The 24283-nt window shown below is 37.7% G+C and overlaps 1 protein-coding gene across 7 annotated transcripts in view; it reads right to left on the minus strand.

Annotated features, from left to right (window-relative positions):
* Window positions 1–4308: 4308 nt before the first annotated feature.
* The window catches only part of ralgapb (Ral GTPase activating protein non-catalytic subunit beta), a 39448-nt gene continuing 19473 nt past the window's right edge, over window positions 4309–24283 (minus strand). The window contains exons 8-31 of one of the 7 annotated variants that reach the window (XM_065272485.1): window positions 23868–24019; window positions 23464–23668; window positions 21833–21868; window positions 20026–20230; window positions 19363–19530; window positions 18980–19094; window positions 18752–18899; window positions 18536–18600; window positions 18303–18432; window positions 16107–16228; window positions 14986–15168; window positions 14736–14887; window positions 14473–14660; window positions 14130–14233; window positions 13869–14021; window positions 13534–13743; window positions 12856–13014; window positions 12514–12676; window positions 12289–12411; window positions 11959–12095; window positions 9497–9602; window positions 9330–9405; window positions 6228–6376; window positions 4309–6136 (exon numbers count right to left, since the gene is read on the minus strand). In XM_065272485.1, the coding sequence (XP_065128557.1) occupies window positions 5943–6136; window positions 6228–6376; window positions 9330–9405; window positions 9497–9602; window positions 11959–12095; window positions 12289–12411; window positions 12514–12676; window positions 12856–13014; window positions 13534–13743; window positions 13869–14021; window positions 14130–14233; window positions 14473–14660; window positions 14736–14887; window positions 14986–15168; window positions 16107–16228; window positions 18303–18432; window positions 18536–18600; window positions 18752–18899; window positions 18980–19094; window positions 19363–19530; window positions 20026–20230; window positions 21833–21868; window positions 23464–23668; window positions 23868–24019 (3443 nt within the window). In that variant the 3' untranslated portion in view covers window positions 4309–5942. Of the gene's footprint in view, window positions 6137–6227; window positions 6377–9329; window positions 9406–9496; window positions 9603–11958; window positions 12096–12288; window positions 12412–12513; window positions 12677–12855; window positions 13015–13533; window positions 13744–13868; window positions 14025–14129; window positions 14234–14472; window positions 14661–14735; window positions 14888–14985; window positions 15169–16106; window positions 16241–18302; window positions 18433–18535; window positions 18601–18751; window positions 18900–18979; window positions 19095–19362; window positions 19531–20025; window positions 20231–21832; window positions 21869–23463; window positions 23669–23867; window positions 24020–24283 lie in introns of all 7 variants that reach the window. The other 6 variants (XM_065272484.1, XM_065272483.1, XM_065272481.1 and 3 more) reach the window with 6 other exon arrangements.

A 24283-nucleotide genomic window follows, 5' to 3' on the forward strand; every position in this document is an offset into this window, starting at 1 on the left:
GACAAACATTGCCATAGTTATTCTCTTATAGAAATACACATTCCATGTCAACATGTCTGATTTTGTTTTGGTCTGTGTGATCCTGGCCAATAGCGTATTATTTTTGCTTAAATGATACCATAATGGCTCTGGAGGGTGCAACCTCTGAAATGAAACATAGATTAAGTTAATAAAAATCTTCACAAACAGATTTGTTATTTGCAAACAAAAAACATTCAACAAAAAACATGGAAGACAATAAATGAATAAATTCTTCTCATCTGCAAACTATTTCCATGAGCTCATCCAAATATAACCAAGTGCACAAATGTTGAATCTAATCCTCTGAAACAGACCATCTGTCCTCACTGAAGGAAAACCCACAACAGAACCTATGAAGTGATTTATTCACTTCTGAAAATTGCTGATTTTGCCTTAAAGACAGTGTGTTGTAATACAACAAGTGTGTTGTAATAAATGATTTTGCTCGTAATGTCAGAAAACACACGACACAGACAGACATGGAGGAGGATTTCAATCAGATGAAATGAGCTGCTGGCACACATCCAGTCTCTCATACTGCTGCAGGCCAAGAGCCAAAACATCTCACAGGGGCCTCAGTGACTCGAGGTCTCTCATGAGAGACACTTAAAAATATCTTCAATGGAAAGTCATTTATTTGAATTAAAACTAGCAAAGATAAAAAACGTTTTAATGTCTGATAAAACAAGATAACACATTTACAATACAATCTGATGACAAATATATTTTTGGGCCATTTGTTTTTGAAAAGCTTTTTGTGAAAATATTGTGAATAAGTTCAAGCACATTTCTCTGCAGTTCACATTAAACTCAATGAAAAAAACAAGCAGACAGAGGCTTTAATACAGTCATAGAAAAGCCAACTTCAAAATGGCATCCCATGATGCACCACGACTGCTTTTTAGTGCAGGTGCTCGACTAAATGGGGGCGTAAATGTGTAAACTGGCACACATGCAGTAAATGTCCATGAACAGATGAATCATTGTGATGAGGGAATACAAGCAAACAATAATAAAATGCTGTGCAGAAACAAACGTTTAACAGGTCGCTGTAAAATCATCCTGATTTACTTCATTTTAAATCAATCAATCAAATGTTTATTGGTATTGCACTTTTCCAACAAATTAATACAGTATAAAGTGCTTTACAAGTAAGAAAGGAAAACAAATAAACAATGAAAATGCATAAAAACATAAAATACAAATTTCATATTAATCCATGAAAATACCATGATAAAAAATGATTGTTACTGATTTACTTTCAACAATAACTCTGACTGATCTGGTGTCTGTGAGTTACTTTTGTCTCTGTCTATTTTATCATTCAACAAGCCAAAATCCTTTAACAAGAAAGCTGTATTGATCATTTATTTCAGGACAAATAAGACATTTGCAATTTTGATCTGTTTCCGCCCTCCTTCAGCTTTCCTTCTCTCTCCATCTGTGTGTTGTCTTATTTTGCATGTAAAGACTGCACAGAACCACACTCCTACAAGTAAAAAACATCAGGTAAGAACATGCAACTTAAAATAAAAGTGCTGATTTTTCACCTGTGCAGTATCTCTTTATCTTCAGCACACTGCAGATGGTAGTAAATGATCGATGCTCATATTTGGGTCAGACACACACCGTACCCGACTGCTCCGTCTGTGACCTTGTTTTTAAGAAACTGTAGGAGAACATCGAGTCTGTAAGCTTCAGATCTTCTGCACATGCTTCTCTTCACTTCTGACACTTTTAAACTTATAATAACTCACCAAGATAAATAAAAGTGACTTGTAAATCTAAGTTAATGAAACAAAAACATTTAAGGCAGAAGATTTTTGAAAACATGAGTGTAGGAAACAATTGTCACTCATCTGGCTGTTTAAACAAAATTTACTGCACAATTTTACATTTACATTTTGTCATTTAGCAGACGCTTTTGTCCAAAGCGACTTAAAAGTGAGGTAAACAATAGAAGCAATTATGGCAACACAAGAACAGCAATACATAAGTGCACTGAAAATAGTCTCATCAAGTCCAACACAATATACATAGCCAAGGGTATGTTATTAATTTTTTTATATAGATAAAGAGGAAGGTAAATAGAGAAAGAGATAAAGAGAAGGGTAACTAAAGAAAGATAGTAAATCTGTAATTAGGAAGTTAGGTAATGGCTTGAAGTATTCACACAGTTTGCCCCATCATTGTAAATACAATGTAGTATTTACAATGATGGGGCAAACTGTATGATTCTTGTTTTTTTGTTCAAATTCTAACACGTAACATAAAAGTGAATGGTTTCTTTTGGAGTGGTCTTTGTACACTTTAAAAAGTGAAAGTTGGATCTACCTAAAACAAATACATCAACTGGTAACACTTAAAGAACGTAAGCTTAAATTTCTTTAGGTTATTTTTTTTTTTTTAAAGTTAATCCAACTTTCAGTTTTAATATTATAGTGAGGATCTACTTTAGGAGTTTCTGATTGCTAATGCACATACTGCTGATTCCTGGGATCCTTATCATTTAAAAGTCATCTGGTTTAAAAGTTATAACAAGAAATTAACAAACGGGTCATTCTACGGAAATGTCCATTTTTCTGTCTCTAGCCTTTACAGAAATATTACACTTTAAAAACACTTTAGGGTTACAATGTTTTTATATTTTAAAATGAAACAATATTTTATTTGAACAATTACACCTTCTTGAGCCATCAATGTGACAATATTTGATTTTTATTAATTAATTAGAAATCCAAGCACCACAGAAGTGCTCGTCCCCAAAGTCATGTACAGAGGGAAAATGCTTAATTTTGTTTTCTTCCATTTAAAATACAATAATGTGTCCATAACTATCAAATATATGATGTAAATTACATTAAAAGACAAAATGCTATTAAATATTATAAAATATATAATGAAAGTAGTCCCCTGGAGTTGTGTCACTGGTGATACTGTTGAACAAAAAAGCTCTTATTTTTAAATCAAAATCACAATGATGACATCACTTGAATTCCTTCTTTCAATTTCCTGGAGATCTTTGAAGAGACGCCCATATAAGTCCACTGTCTCTTTTCAGTTATCAGAAATCTTCTCATTTATCTCATGATTTCATATGAAGCTTTCAGTTTAAGTCACTGCTATGACCTCCTTTATTGTTTGGGAATTACAAAAAAGTATGGATTAAATAGATTAAAATACTTAATTTAGTGAATATACAATGATTGACAACATGTGGTTTGATACTTTGCAGCAGTAATTTTGTAAAATGCAGTTTTCATGAAAATGTTCACTGGTGTTACAGCAGTAAAGATCAGTAACACCAGTGAAGATCAGTAACACCAGTGAAGATCAGAAACACCAGTGACTGGTGATTTGTTGTGTTACTGGTGTTTCTCTGTTTTTTTTTCTTTCACATTAAATAAAATCTTTCACATGTGACATGGTGATACATTTTAATTCATTGAATTCTGCTACACTTAAGAATTAAGCTTTAAAGCTGAAAAATGATAAATAACACCTTTAATATTGCTAAAGAAGTAAGGTAACACCAGTGACAAAAAAGGTCTATGCAGTCTTGAAGTACATACACAACAAATAAAAAAATCATTAAGCTGTCATTTATGTGTACTCATAAAGTCAAAGAGTAATCTAATAATGTGGTCTAAGTTTAAATGTTAGAAAAAGAAATCAATTTGAAGACATCTTGCCATGCCAAAGGTGGACATTTCTGTAGAATGACCAAACATGGAATAAATCAAATTAGTATATTATTAAATGTAACTTGTGGTTACATTTTCATGAAATATTAATATCATTGCAATGTGTTGCCAAACTTCCACTGTAAATCAAAGGGCATGGATTTGTTTTTACAAAAAAAGTTTCAAATATTACCTTGCATTAAACCTCCAAAACAATCTATTAACATGGACGATCATGAATCTGCACTTAACCTACCTTGTAAGATGATTGTGTTGGTAAATACTACACTCTTAGACATTGTGTTGTGTTATGCTATTTAAGACATTGTGTGTTATTTAGCACATTGTGAATGTTTTGATTTTGTGTTCAAATAAATAAAAGAGTCAACATTAAATGTGTTGTCTTAAACTATTGCTTTTAACAGCGAGATGTTGGACAGAGACATTAATATTACAAATAATTTCACATTAAATGAACATAAAATTAAGTTAAAATGAAAACATAATTTAAGTAAATTTAAATTGTCTGGGTTTATAGTGCAGAACTGGAAAAAACAGACTGACAACAATGAAAACTCACAAAATCTACAAAGCAACTTTATGATAAGAATTTAATTAAAATCTTTATTTCATTAAATGTGTTACATTCAATATTCAATGTTTCTTTTGGACACATATATGAGGCATAAATACAAACAAGCTTTTGTTTCCTCTGTGCTGTCTCTATTCAATAGTAAAGAGATGAGTGAGCTGAACTTCACACCCCGCATATTTACATAGAAAGTCCAACTTTATACAAAGTCCATGCCGCCAATATTTACACACGGATAGAGGAAAGACACGCCCCCGACCAATCACATGAACATCCTCTAGGCTGCATGTAGATCTTTACACAGTTTTGTTCTTAAAAAGCAAAGAAATGTTGTTTTAATAGAGAATGATTCAAGTTTTCTCATGATGAATAACCAAATCAAAACTGGGAAAGTGTCTTTTATGACACAAGACGTGCTGTATGGAAAGGCATAATAATAACATGGAAAACTTAACAAATAATAAAAACAGTGGACCGGGAACAGTGACAGTCATATCTATAGGGTTAAAAAACCTGCAAATGAATATCTTTAAAGCATATAAATCTCCAACACACAACAGCTGAGCAGGTCAAGGTGTCAGTTCAGATGAATTCAGTGTCATTTGAGTCTAAAAACCCAAACAAATAAAAAAGAAAGAAATGAAAATACAGAAAAACTAAATGTGTGTAACAGTGTTTTTGACATCCAGCAGAAACTTGTATAAAAACAAAACTTTATATATATATATATATTAAACACAAAACTACAGATCCAATAAATGACAAGCCCTTATAATGTTATTCAAATGAAAGGTGAAAAACCAGAAGCACTTCTAAAAAACGCTGTATTTAGTTTGTCTGTTTATAGCAAAAGCCCTGTGAAGAGCTCACGATGATTGAGATGTGAGACATTAATGCTCATCTCAGTTTATTTCTCAGATAAAGAACGAATGTGAATCTCAGAGCATCACATGACGTGAAGATGTGTTTTAAGAAACACGTGCATAACCTCTGTGTGTGTTTGGAGAAAGGACGGAAGCTACTGGCATCGGATCATTTTTGTTGACGACGACATTGATTTTAGTGTTCATTTGTAATAGTGCTTTATATGGATGAGCTTACACTTCCAGTTACTGACGCATCCGATAAAACATGAGGAAAATAATCATTGTGAGGTACAGCAATGAATCCTCAACCACATGCCCAGGTCATATTTCACCCGTTCCCCCAAAACAAAACAAACTCATATTTTGCATATAGAAAATAAAATCTATTTTATGACGCTATTAAGATTTTTATACTGTGAGCCTGTGACAACAAGATATTGTCAAATATTTATGAAGCATTTGTTGCACATCCCTAATGTTATGCTGATGTTAATAAATAAAAGAAACATCACATTAAAAAAACTGCTATATTACAACAAAGAGGTAAAACATTACAGTAATGACCTTAAAACAGGCTTTATTATCTATACGCAAAATATCTTAATGTTTCATCTCAGAGAAATGAGGGCAGGACATGTTTATATGAGATTCACCCAGTGAAAAGAAAAAATTAAGATGCATCTTGTCAAGTTTAGTGAGAATTCAGCAAGTATTTGGCCTAGCGACATGAAAAATGCAACTCATCCATCGTCACAGGTGCTGATAAACTCATCGGTGTGTTTATGGATTGAGGCTCTTCTCACCGACCTCCATAAACAGCGAGGTGTAAAACTCCGGCTCCAGCTGTTTGTTACGATAACGGTTCACTATTTCAGCTATTTTCTGTTTCCGTCGCACATGAGGAGGACTGTAAGAGTCGCTTTCAAGGCGCTTCCTTCGACACGCGTTTATAACAGTCTGTCGCACCAGGAACCCTACAGAAGCACAGGAGAGAACCACAAACGTTCATGACTCTAGGATTTATTTTTATCCATGAATCGCACACAAGCACACATATGAACTTACCGAGTGATCTTCTGCTGACGACCATGTTGTCCACCAGAGGAATGACCATGTTAAATTTACCCACAGCGCCGTGTAGTTTGACTCGAAACAGGCCGGTCTTCAGCGGGTGGATGAAGATTATAGGAACATCTTTCTCTGAAGAGCTGGACCTTTGAGAAATCAGTGAGAGAGAGTGAGATAAACAGAGCCCATCTTTTAACCGGTTACCCGTAGGCAGGGCACCTATTTACTATTTATGTACATTTATATCTAATCATGACAAACTATATATCATTGGAAAGGTCTAGAATACATATTTAAACAGTGTTTTATAAAATAAGTAATTGATTCATTTACAAAAAGAGTGTGCCTCAAAACCTGCTAAATGTCACTGTCCCGCCAGTGTTCTGCACGTCAATTCTTATCTAATCATGACAAACAATATATCGTTTGAAAGCTTTAAAAATGTAGTTTTTACTTTTTATCCCCATTTTTGGAAAATAATGACATAGTGAGAGTCATTTTCTAAAATGTTGCGGGCCCACGGGTGGGCCCAATTGGATTTTACATATTTATAACATTAATACCTATTAATTATAAACCTAAACAATCTCAGTGTTTCCCACAGATCTGAAATGTACTTGTGGTGGTAGCTGGTGAAAAGGGCGATCATTATTATCCACCGACAAAAAATGGTCTACTATACATGTAACAAAGAACTAATAATGTGTGACACAACACAATACTTTGATTTATAAAACATTCATATTAATTTCACATTATAGTTCATTAATCTTTTTTTGCCATAAACAAAGCTGACACTGTTTGTCAAAGCACCACGAAAACACTTTATGTTTTTGCACTGATATATGAAGCAATTTGATGACCCCTTTTATCAAACTCAATTATATACAATACTATGTACAGTATATTAATAGACGGTGCAGGTCTATAGATTATAAATGTGACTGATGTTATAATGTTAATAACTTCTATATAGGCACTTTTACTGCTTCTGCTTTCTATTTCTCTTTTGCCAATTAAAAAAAGCTTAATCCACTAATTATTTCAGATTTAAAAGTCTACTTGCTGTCCCGATGACAGACTTTACATAACAGCTTTGTGTTTTTTATATCCTGAGTCAGCTAGAGCTTTGCTCATTCAGTATTAGCACTGCTTTTTGCTACAATCTCTGTGCTAACTGTTTAGATTTTAGTAAAGATATTGTCTATTAATAGTAAGATTAAAAAATGGGATAAAGAAAATGAAGCGGCGCGTGGTCGTGACAAGAGCCAGTTGCTATCGCCATAGAAACCGGAGGCACGCTAAAACAGCACTCGAGCTTTAGCACGGTAGCGCTCACGGCCGTTCTCCGATCGATTCGGGTTTTACACACAATATTAATCAGACTTGGGACCCGAAGTAATGAACTAGGACCGACCCGGACCCATCTGACCATTTAAAATATAAACCCGGAACCGCACGGGTCCCGCGTCCTCAGTGAAGAAAGACCTCTAATGGTAAAACTCTGCTCAAGTTCAGAAACATGAAAGGATACAATGTGACACTGAGGTTGCTTCGCGTCGCGCCCAATTCATTGAGAAACAGAGAGCACGTGAACGGACACTCAACCGGAGAGACACAACGTGCTTGCACGCAACATGAAGCCAACTTAGATGCTATAAACACATATGCACATAAGCATATGCGACCATTTTGGTCGCAGTGTGTTCCCTGGCTGCTCCGTATGTGCTGCTGCAGTTGATCCAGTTTGCCGCGCTGGATGATGAGTTTATGACGCGTGCATCATCTTCACGGTCACCCGACCCCCACCTCTCTCTCGCGCTCTCTCTCTCGCGCTCTCTCTCTCGCGCTCTCTCTCTCCAAAACACGGGTCATCCAGTCGAGTTCAGAAAATACGGAAATTCGTAAAGTGATTTTTTTTACCTGGGCGGGTCGCAATTTACCTGGGCGCAGCGCCCAAGTAGAGCCTATGTATGGGAAACACTGAATCTTGACAAAATAAATATTGTTGGAAAGCTCTAAGTGTGTAGTTTTCATTTTGTTAAGGCCATCTAATAGAAAGGATGTGACAGTCATTTTGTTACATGACAAGCAATGCATATTAATTATTATATATTCTTATTACACGGCTCTCTGGAATGCTTGATTCTGATTGGTCAGTTGAGACATTTGCAGGTTCGTTCTTTTCAAATAATAACCGATTCAAAGTAATAACGCATAGCCGGTACTACTTGTACGAGTAAAATCGCTCCGCGCCAATAAAGATCAATAAAGATTACTGTTTAGCGCCGTCTTGTGACAAACACTGGACAACCACGACAAGACACAGAGAGCTTACTGACACTGAACTTGACAAAATAGAGCATGACAGCTACGAAGCCAACACACAAAAAAATACAGAATGGGCATTAAAACTTCTCAAAGACTGGCTAAAAGAGAAAAAAATGGAGACAGACAAGTATGAAGCAGAGGATCTTAATAAGGTATTACGATCATTTTATGCATCTGTGCAAAGTTTCGCGGAAGGATAAAAATGTTAATTTAAAACAAATATGCCAATAAAATGTTTCAAAATCATATTCATGTCCAGTTTTTTTCTTATGTGACAAGTAGCCGTGTGATAAGCGGGATAATGTAGAGGCAGCCGGTAGTTATCGGGAAATAAGCCCCTTCAGTGTGATACAAGACCCTCCGCTTCGCGTCGGGTCCTGATCACACTGTCGGGGCTTATTTCCCAATAACTACCGGCTGCCTCTACATTATCCCTTAAATAACACTATATCCTATAATAAATCTGCAAAAATGTTGGCAAACTATATATCAGTGTAAATGTCTAAAAACATACCGGTCATATTTCAAAACTTTTATCAATAGTAATAATGTGGTAAGAGTAATTTATTACTTTGTGACCAGAGTATGCAACAAAACATTGACACCTAGTGGCCTTTGTTGGTAAACCACTTACCTCATTTTTTGTGATTTTAACTTGAAATTCGGATCACAGCTAGTTTAGACACTCTTTAATTTTGTAGCATTTCTTGCGTGAAACATTTTCATTTTTTTATTTTACGTACACAATGTATATTTGATGCATATTACCTGGACGCAGTGCTGTTGGCTGTGGTTTCCACACCTGTGCTCGTCTCTGCCAGTAATTCTGATACAGGGAAGTTTTCTGTAGGACCAAAAGCAGATGGATATTTAAGCATCTCTTGATGCTGTAGAATCAGTACAGTACACACACATAAACAGGATTCACATTTCACCTATGTCATCATATCGCTCAACCCACACCACCAACACTTTGGTGTCTGGTCCTAATGGAGGTATTGTCCTCCCCACCGGTAACTTCCTGCTCTTCGCTGTAGGGGACTGAAGGAAACAACACACATTATAGTACATACATACACATACACACAGACGGCTGTAATAGTAGTCAAGGTCAAACATGAAAGTGAAATTTACAGTTAGTTTGCAGTTTTTATGAGGACTCAATACACCACACATGATATACAGTATGTGACCCTGGACCACAAAACTAGTCGTAAGTCAAAATTAGCCATTTAAAAAAAAATCATAAATATATTATGTTAAGATCATGATCCATTAAGATGTCCTACCATAAATATTTCTATAACTTTGCTGTAAATGGATGCAGCAAAATTGTCCAGAAACTCGCCTGTATACTTTGCTTTGCTCTCCGTTCCTTATTCAAGTTTGATTTATGTAAAAGTTTGTAATTTTCCCCATTCAGTCAACAAGGTCATTATAGCGATAAGCCAGTAGAAAGCACTAAAACCAAGCTGTTCATTAATATGCGTGGTAAGGACTTTAAATGCAATTTTCTCAATATTTTTGCACTCTCAAATTCCAGATTTCAAATCATTGTATCTCGGCCAAATATTGTCCTACCCTACAAACTATACATCAACGAAAAGCTTATTTATTTAGATTTTTTTTATTGACCTTTACGGTTTTGTGGTCCAGGGTCACCTATCAGCCGACATTTCACCATTTAACAGCAACTACTGTGTATTGCATGGGTCGTCTCAAATCCGCAGGTAACAAATTGTCACTTTCTTTGCAGGGAGGTCATTAAAAACAAAATAAAAAAAAAACATGCATGTTGCGTGCCATTCCCTATAGCCTATATTAAATATTTGTGTATATTTTTTCATATTTTATTAGGTTCTTTAATATTGTTAAAATACGTAGGCCTGGGTAAAAGCGTACTGTATGTTGTTGCCAGTTTACAGGGCGATGAAATCTAATGGCTGTTTCCAAGAAAACAGGCTTTATTTCAGCCTAAAAATTACATTACAATGCCTAGTATGCCTATTTAATGGTGGCAGGTGCGGGGCGGGATGTAAAAATAGATACGGTGGTGTGGGGTGGGGCCAAATAATTTCATTAAAGCATGGACCAGCATCACTACTGTGTATATCACAGCACACACATTTGTATTATGTCGTTTCTTAGACAGCTTTATTAAAGCAATCATTTGATATATTGTGAATAAAAATTATTTTTGTGGGTCCTGATAATGCCAAATTCCTGATTTTACCAGTAAAAATGACCAACATCATTTATATGTAGACAGTGAGAGAGTAAAAGCTAATGTGTCTTATGTATTTTTTTCTTCAGAATAATATATTTATTAGAAATGCACCAATCGACACGCCAGAGACTTTTATGCAAGATTGGTCAGTCTCACAACAATTCGATTCTGAGCCGGTCCTTTTGTTGCCAGTGGCCCAAGCAATAACATCACAGGCACACGGACACTCGCAGTGGAAGCAGCACTCGACCCGTAATCCAACAACAGCATTCATTTAGTTGAGTACATAAAGACATAAAGACCGCGACTCGAACCGCCCCACAAATCGTGCCATAGTTACACTTAGACAATATGGTTTCAAAGGGAAGCAAGATGCACAGCGCCGTCAAAAGTTCATCTCCTATTAAAACCTCAAATGTCAAGAGATACCAGAGAGCCATCCAAACATAACATCTTGACTGAGAAGAGGTGAGAGCACGACACAGCTAATCACTAAAATAATAGCAGAAGACTTAACATAACTTAGTTTAAATCTTGCATGTTGTGCAAATAGCTGCACGTTGTATAATATTTTTATGTTGTATCAATTCAAGACTGATATGTGAGGTGTGGAGCGTTGTGCGGACTTTTCCTCTGTTTGCTTTCAATCATGGTACTTATGTCATACGTCGTTTGGTCTGCGCAGCGCAACATGATGTCAAACACGCCTCTGGTCTTTAATGTGGACCACAGGAGCTTATAACGCTAACCAGTCAGACCTCCAAATGATGACATAACCAACAAAATAAATAAATAAACAAAGCCACAAAGAATTTTTGGTTGAACTATCCATTTAAAGAAAAGTGGATTTTTGTTAGTTCTTAAAAAAGAAAATTGGAATAAGATAAATCAAGAAAAATCTCGGTCAAGAAAAATGCAATCTGTGCATCTCTAATATTTATTCTTGTAACACCTGAGCTATGTGTTCAAGTTCAATCCTATTTAAAGATTTATACCAAATGTAGCATTTTAATCAACAGTACATTTTATGTTGTGATATGTATTGTAGCGTGAGTGCAGTACCCAGATACTATCGCACTGTGACATAAGTGTGTACCGTTACACCCATAATACCCTTCTTCCGCATGAGAGACACACACAGAATGAGAGAGAGAGAGAGAGAGGCGTTACCCGTTGTGTCGGTCCCATGTTGTCCGAGTGGTTGGGATAGAGCTCGAGTGTGAGGCTGTGTTGTTTAAGTAAACTGGGTAACAGCTCCATCTGTGAATCTGAGTCTGCGGTGGGGAAACTGCTCTCTGATGACTCGGCTGCACACATTTGTCATATTAATGAAATCAATGGGAATTCATGAAATGGATTGAACACATTACGACAGAAATTGATCCACAGCACTCTGCAGTGTGTTATCAGATGCTTTTCACCTTGAATTAAATTTCTGTTCAGGCATTAACAGGAAAAAAACAAACACAAGCAGCACAAATACAAACTGAGGTGACGTACCAGACGAGTCGCTCAGTGACGGTACGACGAACGCGATTTCTGTCAGTCCATCGGCGTAATACAGCACATGCTTTTCTCCATTAAAAACGCTGCCGCCCGTGTCGTTCAGCGTCACACAGTCATCTGTGCAAACACATCATGATCAATAATAATAATTTTGGATCAAAGATACTTAAGCAGATTTCCATTGGTTTCTTTGTACCCATCCAGTATGTGTGTGTGTACCTGGTGTTTCTGCAGGTTCTGTTGGCGTGTTAATGGTCCAGCTGGTGTACACGCTCCCCGTCCATCCAGGATGCTGCCCGACCTCAACTGGCCAGCCAAGAGACAACAACAGCTCCAGAAAATGAGGCTGAACGCTAGCCGAGGAGTCAACGTTCCTCAGGATCTACATGCACATAAAGACAAACCCTTAAGATGAAGATCCTACACTATTATATAATAAATCTTCTTTTAGTCATAAGGTCAGCTTTATAAAACAGATATTTTATCTATACATTCACATTACAGAGATTTTACCACAGTTATGGTTTCTCAAACTAAAATCTTTTACAACTGCACAATCACCTCTTGGCTGCTCTTCTGTCCGGCTTTCATGTAAAAGATAAAAACGGTGTCGCACGGCCGGGATGGCAACAGGTCCAGGTAACCGATGTCGTCAAAAAATCCAGAAACGGACGAGTCGAGAGCGATGAGGTGAGGAGGCAGACGGCTGTTGCCAGGCTCCTGAGAAAAAACACCGCAGTTACAACCAAAGATTCTCGGAAAAAACCTGCTTTGTACTTTACAAAAGATTCTGACTTCATTTAATGCATTTATTGTATTTCAAGGTTCACTGTGACAGTTAAAGGTGCAGTGTGTAAATTTTAGTGGCATCTAGTGGTGAGGTTGCAAATTGCAACCAACGGCTCAGTCCACTGCTCACCTCTTGTTTTGAAATGGATAGACAAGCTACGGTAGTCGCCACTGGAAAAACATGTCATCGTCGGAGACAACGCAGTGAAAAGTTTGTCCGTTAAGGGCTTCTGTAGAAACAAGCCGGCACAAAATGGCAACTTCCACGTAAGGGGACCCTCGTGTATATTGATAAAAACGTCTCATTTTAAGGTAATAAAAACATAATGGTTCATTATAAAAAGGTCTTTATACACCCCTGATCATATAGTTTTAGATCCAAATTACACACTGCAGCTTTAATGAAGTATTATTTATGTTTGTTTTGATGTGTGGTCTCTGTTCAGACACCTTGAGCGCCTCCAATGACAGAAAGCCAAAGTGTGAAAGGAAGAGGCGAGCGGTCTGAAACTCCTGAGCAGGAGGAGGAGGTTTACAGTCCGTCAGAGGATCAGGATAGGGTTTGTTTCTCCACAGATCCTCCGTGTGATGCTCCAGCTTCGTCTCATAGTCCATCTGCTTACCCATCACAACTCGTAGCTTATCATGCTGCTGCCCCAGCTGAAACGCGCACACACACGTATACACATGCTGACATTATATGTGTGTGCTATTATCCTTCACATGTTAATGTGTAACTGTGACATTATTTTATAAACTCAATAACACACATAAAATGTTTTCACCTCATCATTCACAATTTCATGCAGGTCTGGGATACTCAGGTCGGCCTTCACGAACGGAATCTTATCCACTTCCTCCGGGAACGGTCTGTGCTTGACGTTAAATCGAATTCCTACATCATTTTTAGGAGTGGGACGACTTTCAGGAACAAACACCTGCTGTAGATGAAAGTGTAAAACGTCATAGTGAGGTGGTTTGAATGGCTTCTGCTTGACCCCTAATGTAAATCTCTGTTGTGATTGGTAACTGAGGATGTGTCTTACCTTCTGATTGGCTCTTGCTCCTCTGGGCTGATGGAAGAGCTGCATTGTCCACGCGTGACGACCGGACATGCCTCTGATTAACATAGTGACTGATGGACAGGGGTCTGTTGACACAAACACACGAGTAGGTTTGTCTCAATCTATACAATTTACTATCTCTATACGGGTTAATCATGTTAACATTACCATGATTGCTCTTCTGTTATTGTAAAATCAAATAAGATTTAAATATTCATCCTTTAACAACCGCTCATCTGGGTATAAGAAGGCATGTAATTGCATATCCAGATGGTTGTTATTGCATTTAAATGATAAATACAGGAAGACTTTGTGTTTTTCTCACTCTGCTCATTTCCGAGTGGCTGCTCCAGCATCGCCAGGATGACCGAGTTATCCAGGACGAAGTATCTGAAGTTACTGTGAGATGAAGAAGTGAGTCGGGAATATTTAATCAGCGTGTCTTCATTCAGCAGACTGCAGGGGGAGGCGGGGCCGCTAGGAGACGGGAATGCCCCCAGTACCTGCATTATACTGGAAAACAGAAAACATCATCAGAGCCGTGCATTTGTGCTCGAAGGGAAAATATGTCTCATTCGTCTCGCTCACCATGATAACGTGGCCTCTGCGGCGTCTTTCACCCTCATGGACGCGGGGTTGTGCTCTTTGTCTCCTTTATACTTCACTTCCTGTTCACCCGTTTTGGATTTACTGCCTGAGATGCCGAGCTCTACGATTTCCAACACTTCGATCAGACAGTCCTAAGACACGACGAAAGAGAATGCGTATTAGAGATTCAAGTACACCAGCAAGTATTGAAACTGCCCAATATGTGAACTGTAAATAATGCGGGCGATACCTTCTCGTTGAGCATGTCGGGGTGTTCGGTAAGCCACACACACAGGCAGTGGAAAGCAGCGACGATCATCGAGTGCAGATCTCTGGAGTGAAGCGGAGCCGGCCGACTGCACTGATACACGATGTAGCTGCACACAGAGCTGACGGCCCGTTTCCGATCAGACGACTCCACGCTCACCTTTACCTGACGAAGAGAAGTGCCTCATCTGTTATCATGTATCAGTTCAGCTTACAAAGTCTTAAAAACTTTTAGCATAGCTTAGCATAATCCATTGAATCTGATTAGACCATTAGCATCACGCCTATAAAATAACCAAAAACGGCCCAAAAATAGTCCCCTGCTATTGAAAAATACTAAGGGGACTGTTTCAGGCACTGAGTAATATCATTGCGCCACCTGCAGCCATGTTACAGCAGCAAAGTCCTTGATTATTACGCCAGAATGAGAGTATAGTTCCTAATCATATCTGCCTATCTGTCTACCGGGATGGTTTTGGGAATCTGGCAACCCCGGCTTTGCGTTAGAGCAGATGTTTGGTTTGGATTATAAAGAATAAAATGTTAGTTTACATGTACAATCAAATTGCGATGTTTAGGGCACATGTAAACGTTATTGTCGTAACCTGCAATCGGATTAAATTAAGTCGAATTGACAAAATTTTGTGCATGTAAACATAGCCAATGACAACAGAAGGAGGGGGGGGGGGGGGTCGCACACCAGACGAGAAGCACCACGCTGCGCAATGTATGTAAAAATCGAACACATTATTTTTTATGAATGTATACACACCAGCGGCACCTGACAGCGGCTGTCTGCTGCCTAAATCCCTGCCGTGCCATATAATGCCAAATCACATGGTTTGACATTAAATAGCATCAGATTTTATATTCCAAAATTGTTAATGATTAACATAGGCTACTAACACAAATTTGCATCTGTACGTAGACTCTGTCTGACTAAGCTCATGCTATTAAAAGTGCACGTCCGGTGTGCGATACCTGCGAGTTGTCCTACAAGTGACACAACGGTATCCGACCTCATTTATAGTGGTAAAAATGAAAAGGTGCATGTAGGTAAATATACAAACACACGGGGTCATGAGTGGGATTTTGTGTGGGTACCTTTGCGAGGCCGGCGAGAAGTTCAAGAGCAGCCAATGAGATGCTCATGTCGAGTCTCCATTGAGAGTTTAGTCTCTGAGTGAGCAGGTGAATACTGCGGATCAGCAGTCCGGCCGCCGTGTCTGTGTGAAGAGCTGGGATATGACACACAGCACGCCATAGGCAGCGGGTTAGTAATACACACAAACACACACAACGCAAGCCAAGCACACAAACACAGTGGTCATCGGCCGTGCAAAACATATTACACTAAAATACAAACAAGCATTTAAACAGAACAGCTTAAAGAGAAACTAGACAAGCAGCATTCAGCTACATTTAAGATCATGCTTTAAAACTAAATATTCAGATCAAATCTGGTTTTGAGTAAACAGTTCTGCAAGACCTAGCTGACAGTAAATGCCATATTTCATTTGACACAATGAGGCAGGGATGGAGAAATACAGTCTGTTTGAACGCAAGACAGCTTTACGATTTATCAAAAGTTAAGTTCCAGAAGAAAGAAAACTCAGAACGGGTTCCTCAGTTCAGTAATGACCTCAAACAAGTAGTGTACTGATTATTAATATTATAAATATTTGACTCTGGGACTGTATTTTACACCTCACAGCCTCACAGTTAATGTTCAGATGACATTATACATGGCATCTACACTGACATCAGTCTATATCAGACACATATGTTTACAGTCAGGCATTTATTTGACAAACTATTAAACACAAGCAGTTGAAAATGTGCATGCATTACAGCGCATTCTTCGGTATCTTTGAAGAACAGCAGACAAAATACACACATAAATCAACACCATAGTTCAATCACAATGTCATTATCCACTAACCATCACATCAAAAGCTATATAATCTCTTAAATTTGGCTTTAAAAGACTCATAGTGTAGTGCATGAGAAGACCATATCAATGGACCCTGTTGTTTTATAGATGGAAACAGCTGGGACACAGTGATAAATCTATTGTGATCCAAACTGAACTTATCTACACTCCTAAAGGAAAACATCATGAACCAACATGAGACTGATTTAAGGATTTAAGCTACACTGATTCTGCGTTGATGTGCACAAATAAGCAGATATCAATCAAAAATCTGCTTATTACAGAAACATGTTTTCATGCATTTCCATGAATATAAATAAACCTGCTATGCAGAAAACTGTATTAAGGGGGCATCTACACCAAAGCGTTTAAACGCAGCTTTGTGCATTGGTTGCTGTGATACTTCTGCTTTGTATATTTGTCGTTGAGCAGCAGTTGGTTGTTGTGATATTTCTCCCCGCCCCTTCTCCACTGTGATTGGACGCTGAGTGACATTGCCGAGCTGAGCATTTCACGAACATTTTATAACTGGGCGCTCAGCACTAATTGTGGAAAAACGTCAGCTGCTGGTGTTTTTTAAAAACGTGGCGCTTCCATTGGAAACAATCTAAAATATACATCGGCCGCTGGCATAACCGCTTTGGTGTACACGCCCCCTTACACAGGACTTTGAGATTTGACAGGTTTCTCTCAGGAAATGACTTTATTGCCTATAGTCCACAAGAGAGTGCGACGTACGAGACGTGGCGTACGAGACGTGGTGGTGTAGTACTGAATGCAGAAGAACAGAGAGCAAAACAACCAATCAGGAAATAGACATCTAAAATGGAGATTTAAAAGAAAATGTCGGAAGATTTTTATATTAGACGAGGTTATTGAGATTTTTTGCCTGCACTTCCACATTCGTCTTTGTGCCACTACATCTCGTACGCTACAACATACGCTAGAAATGCACTCTCTTGTGAACATGCGTTGGTCATTACTGGATGCTAGTTATTTTAGTTTGTAAAGTTTTAAATATTTATATCACATCAATTGACCTCAGAAAGTCTTTATTAACCCTCTGAAGCTGTGTGGATTACATCTATAAAGGATGGATGCACTCTTTCGGGCTTTAAATCAAAAGCACCTTTTACTACCATTATAAAGCTTGGAACAGCAAGGATGTTTTATTTTATATAAGTATACGATTGTGTCTGTCTGAATAAACAATCATATACATCGACGATGGCTTGAGCGCAAGTAAATCATAGGGTAATTTTAATTTTTGGGTGAGCTATCCCTTTATGGATTAAGAGTGAAACAGTGCTGTTCTATGTGTTGTGGTTGATTGTGTTGAGTTTTGTCAGTATTGGATGTAAATGTACCGTAGTCTCTGAGCAGGGCCTGTGCGGGTCGTTCACTGTCTGGGGTTGTGGCCTCTGAGCTGCCTGCGCTCGTGTTACTGTTATTGCGACTGTGGCTCTTGGCAAGAGAATGGCTTCCATCCACGCTGGCCTGATGAGAAACACATTCATACATAAACAGATTATTCTCTCACGTGAGTGTTTACATCAAACTGCTTTAAATTTGCTAAAATATAAAAGAGAAATGCTTGTACCACTTCAGCCTGAGAGTCAACAGACTCCAGAAGCGCAGAGTCCTGAACGATATTGAGCATCGCCGCTGTTAACAGAATGACATACAAAAACACAACTGAGTCGTTTACAGTACTTTCATTACAAAAGTAGACATAAGATGAACTGATTTCAGAGCCAGAACAATCCATTTCAACAGACAAACCCAGTTATCTGATATAGTAAACCAAGAGCCCTACCTAGAATCATCTGTGTATTGATCGAGTCTGTCTCGGTTTGTAGGGCGCCAATCAAAATATTGACCAATCGCAGCTTGAGGGAGAGAAAGGTGACTGGCTTGTCGTGCGTGGAATTATCATCATTACTGAATTTCCCCTCCAGAAGAACCTGCCAATGAAATAAGAAACCACGGCCAAATTTAACCCGGAAAAAAAAATATGATTTAAATAATAAAGACGAAGGCACACCTCTGATTTGATGTTGCCAAAATGGTGAGGAAGAGGAAGCATGGAGAGGAGGATGTGCATGGATGCTCTCCTCAGCTCGGTGGGATTCACGTATGACTTAAACTTGCTCAACTCTCTGTTCAGACAAACACAGAAGGAAAGCTCAGTGAACATGAATTAAACACAATGCGATACATGTTAAGATAAAAAACCCAGAATACATCACTTTTATTTTTAAAATGATGTTTTATAGAATAGTTCCCAGTCAAAGAAAATAGGATTTAATTGCTTTAAATAAAAATGAATTTTTTTCTAGTCTTGGGAGAAACAAAATGATCTATTTTATAAAACAGAAATACATAAGTTATATCAATACTAAAACACCATTGATAGGTTTTTCTCACCGATCAGGTAGTATGGTTTCCAGTGCAGATATGAAGTATGGAACAACAACATTGATGCCTTTGAGATCGGCGCAGAAGAGAGCCGAGGAGTTCAGGATAATGCTGGCCAGAACCGGTCTGCAGATAAAGTCTGATATCTGAAGACCCTGGATGAGAACCATGTAGAACCTGACAGAACAACAACAGAACTGAATTTCAGTCATTTAGTACCACATCGCTATCCCATGCCAAAAATATGGCCTTAATGATAACAACGTTTGCACATAAGACAATATACAATAAAAGCAACAAGACCTTGACGTACAGTACATATGAGACTTGAAATGTGTTTTATGCATCTGTGGTTCTCTGCAGTCATTGCTGCGATCAAGGAGAGATTATTCAATAGTTCATCGATGGCAGACGGTGTCATTTTCTCAGATGGATAAAACCATCTAAATAAGTAATGCATAAATATACTTGGACAGTTATTAATACAACTGTGAGGCTCGCCTAAGTAATGTCTGTGTGTGGGAATCACTGAGGTAGTTTTAAAAGTTGACATGGTCTTCAGCAAGTCAGTTTAACAAGGTTTAGTTGACACCTTACATTAAATCAACACTTTAACCTAAAAAAAAGAAACAACGCATAACTGGGAGACAGCACGAGGACACCAGCGTTTACCTGGAGAGGTAGACGGGAAGAATCTCCTCTCCTGTCTTCTTACTGCAGAAGATCCTGCAGAGCGTCCCGCATGCTTCAGCTCGACCAGACTCATAATTGTCAGGAAACTCATTGGCATCAAACATGGGGTTAATGGAAACCATGGATTCTGTGGACAACTGAGAACCTTTACGTCTCAGTTCAACTCCAGCTTGAGTCGCCATGGCTGAGACAGACAGACAGATAGAGAGACAGATGCAAACACAAAGACTAAATGATACTTCATACGTCTTCAGCAGGAAGCCATAACAGGGATTACCGACAAAGAGATTTACTAATCATTTTATTTGATAAATGCTGAAAATTTTGTGGGTTTTTTTTGTATTTGAAACATTAATGATAAAAGGATGAGAAAGAAAGGACATTACGCACTACGCCTTAAAGGTGCCATAAAATGCATTTAAATAATCTGTTAAATTCTGCATAGAAGGTTTTTGTGTATTAAGTAAAAAGATGATCCGAGGACAGTTTTACATCCCCATTTACGACCCTTAAAATGAAATGGTCTATTATTACCTCATTTGAAAGAGTCATGAATAATAATGTTGAGCTCTGCTCTGATTGGCTGTTTCTCATAGCAGCTTCTTCAGTAGCTCTGTGTGTTAATGGAGATTGTTAATGGACGTTTCTGAGTGGTAAGTTTGTGTTTTTTTCAGTATGGACATGCAAAATATAACTTTAACATCAATAGTAGAACTTCAGCCTAAACGCTAGCATATAGCATTAACTAGCATATAGCGCTAACTTAGCAGTCACAACTTTGTTTTTAGCATTGTAACAACATTGAAATCAATTTAATGTGTAATTTAATGTTGGGGTGTACATCACGACTGTAACGTCACAGTTGATGTTATGTTGAGATTCTGATTGGCTGAGAAATGTTCCGTGGGCATGCATTGATTTCTGATAACCGCACACCTAACTTGTCAAATGTCTTTAAAATAGGAACCAAAGCAATGTTTGTGGTAACCGTGGTATAAGAGGAATAATTGACGACGGGCCATTGAATTATAAGAAAATAATGCACACCCAAGGTGCAATGCGGCACGACGCAGAGCGGATATTTGCTATAACAGACACTGGATTGTTTGGATCTCACTAAACCAGATTGTAATGCACATTTCATTCTGTTAATCTCCTGGTCAGTCTCCCTGTTATCGTAGCATGTCAGCAAAACTTCATTTCACACAAATGTTGATTAAACTTCAATTTCTATTTGTTCAGCATCCTACAGTAACGACAATAAGGCACAATATGGCTGAAACAAACTGCACCAACAATCACGACATGCAGATATATCCATACAAAACAAAAGAAACAAATGAGAACTGAAGAAATTAATCAAATGCTAACGCAACAAAAAAAGCTGTCCGATGAATGTTGGGCATAAACTCAAAGTAATACTGGTTGGTGTGTTTCTTTGGAGAAGATCAGTTAGTAGAGGTCCTTCAGGAGATGGTATGGGTAAGAACTAGTAAGTTTAAATGATGACGGGTAAATTGAGGGATCAAGCGCGGCAGATATTCTCAATGATATTCTCAATGCAGAATATGTGTTGCGGTTGAGCCGATGAGATTTTGGGCAGCAGTCATTAATCAAACCCCTAACGGACCCCTGACTCAAGCAGCTTATGTGAAGATCTCTTGCCCCAAGAAAACAAGTACTGCAACAATGAAAGAGTGGAAGTCAAAACAAACCAAAAGAGATTAAAAGGAAACAAACGGAAAATGAAATAACTGCAACTGGAAAAGCTTGCGTTCCTACTTACAAGATTTATAAGAAAGAAGAATTTGGAAAAATGTTGCTGCAAGATAACAGAGATAAAATGGAAAGAAATCAAAGAACAGCAGTAGAGTTCATGAGACCGTTCAGAAGATCAAAATGTTTTCATTGCTTCTCGTCGTGATTTTATCTCAACATTAAATAAAAGAGCTTCAGTTTCTCCATCATGCAAAAAGAAATCAAGTCAAGAAACCAAAGAATTCATAGTGATGTATACACTACTAACAGTTCGATCTGGATTTCCTAGTTTACTTTAAAACTTCAATGAACCTACATCATTAAATAAACTAATTTGAGCCAAATCTATCGCTTAAATCAAATAAAGTAACTGCTAAACACTTTGGTTAGGCCAGACTGAAAAATAAAGAAGAGATACAGATTATTAGTTAATAATGACATTAGTGTATGTAGTTAAATTGTTTATCTGTTTAATGTCTATGAAATCTAAAGCTTCTCACATCATTACACAAACATTCACAATGTTTAACTTCAATGTGAACTAATTATATTTCTATAAGGTAACATACTTCTAAAAAAAAACAAAGATTAAATAAAAATATGAAATACTAAAAACACATTTTTTTGATAGTAGATTTGCTAAAAGTTTTTGATATAAAATGTGCAAGAAGTTTCATGTGTCTAGGAAAAAACCTCAAGTCTGAATTTGCATTTATGTATTATGATAATATATATAGTTTGTTAATCTAGTATTACTTTTGTCTCTGCATGTGGACAGTTAGTGTAAGTTATATTAAACATGCACTTCACTGATGCGCTATCCTCACGACTAACCCAACAACCGATGCTAGTCTAAAGTGCCTTTCCACTGTACACAACAAACGATGGCCAATAAACCGCAAGTCATTCATTCCCTATGGAGAATCGCAAAGGGGCTACATGAGGTGACGACCATCAGCGGATGCGTACTTTTTGGATGTGTTTTGAGCGTATCCATTAAAAAAGTTGAACTTGTGCGACCACACCACATGTGATATGCATAATATAAAAATTAGAATACTTTATTTCTTAAAAATTAGCCCTTGAATCCTTTAAAAACAATTTATTACTGATAAGTAACAAATGATACATTTTATATTTACACTTTTTTATCTTGTCTCGATATGCTCTCTCCAAAAAAACTGGCGGTCTTTGTCATATATGCATATGTGTTTATTGTTTCATTCCACTATAGTGAATATTCATAGATTTAAGGCTCTAGTGTTGGAATGAGCTTCTCTCCCATGTTGGCAAGGATTTGCGATTCAACAAATATTTTATGACGACTGCCACTAGGAGGTGACTGCCACTAACAGTCCGAAATGTCCGAATGTCGAGTACAGTGGAAAGGCAGCTTAATTTCTGAATATCTGCGTAATTGATGAGAACTTCAGCTTCATAAACATATCATTGAAAGAATAGTTTTACAACATAAGAGACTACACTAACATCACTAGACACAAAACCTGAATACCATACAATCTTGCATGTAGGAATGAGTGAAAGAAAAGGAAATTAAAACACCCTAAAGAAGTAAAAAGAAAAGGATATAAAATGATAAACAAAAACAAAACGAGTGACGATTGATTGAATAAGATGGATGAGAAGTGCCAATCTTACCGGTCATACTGCTGTCTCTGCTCAGACCAGAGTGAAGTTTACAGTGGACCAGCGCAGCATCAAACAGCCATTGGCCGAACAGATTCAGCACGCTATTGACTTTAGGTCGGGTAGGCGCGGGTAACGGTCGAGGCTCTGAGCTCGTCTGGTTTGGGCTGGAGAGAGGTGACGTAGACGGCTGTTGTGACACTTTGGTTTGGCCAGTCTGAAGAGTAAATGAGAGGCGTTTGGTTGTCAGTTTGAAACGATACATGTCTTAAAGGTCTTAGTTTACTAACTATTTGCATGCCAAATGCATAAAAAACTTTTTTCATGCACACAAATATCACAAATGTGAATTAAAGATATAAATATAGTCAGTTTTAACATCATATTTTATTGAATCAGTGTTGGCATGGTCATACCGATGAAGCTTTGCTGGTCGTCTTGACAACAGCAGTAGGGCGGTGCCTGCGGTTGTGAGGGGGTGTAGTGTTGGTTGTGGTCGGGGGCGGCGGCATACTGAGCCTGTTAACAGGGGTGGGCGGAGCACTGTCTGACCGTGGACGAGATATACCTGAGACAGATGAAATAAGAGACAAAATACAAAAAAATTAATAACCAACACTCCGTTTTTTATCAGTTTAATGGAGAAATGAAACATAACATCAGTTTAATTTTTGCATTGAGATTAAATTATATTTACGTTCACATAAATACATTTTGCAGATGCTTTGATACAAAGGAACTTAATGTGAATTCAATTGATATATTTTTTTATTCAGTTTGTGTAAACCATAAGCTTTGTGATGCTAATGCAATGATCTATCAATTGAAATCA

This window comes from Paramisgurnus dabryanus, chromosome 7 (genome assembly GCF_030506205.2).
Source record: "Paramisgurnus dabryanus chromosome 7, PD_genome_1.1, whole genome shotgun sequence".
Taxonomy (NCBI): Eukaryota; Metazoa; Chordata; class Actinopteri; order Cypriniformes; family Cobitidae; genus Paramisgurnus; species Paramisgurnus dabryanus.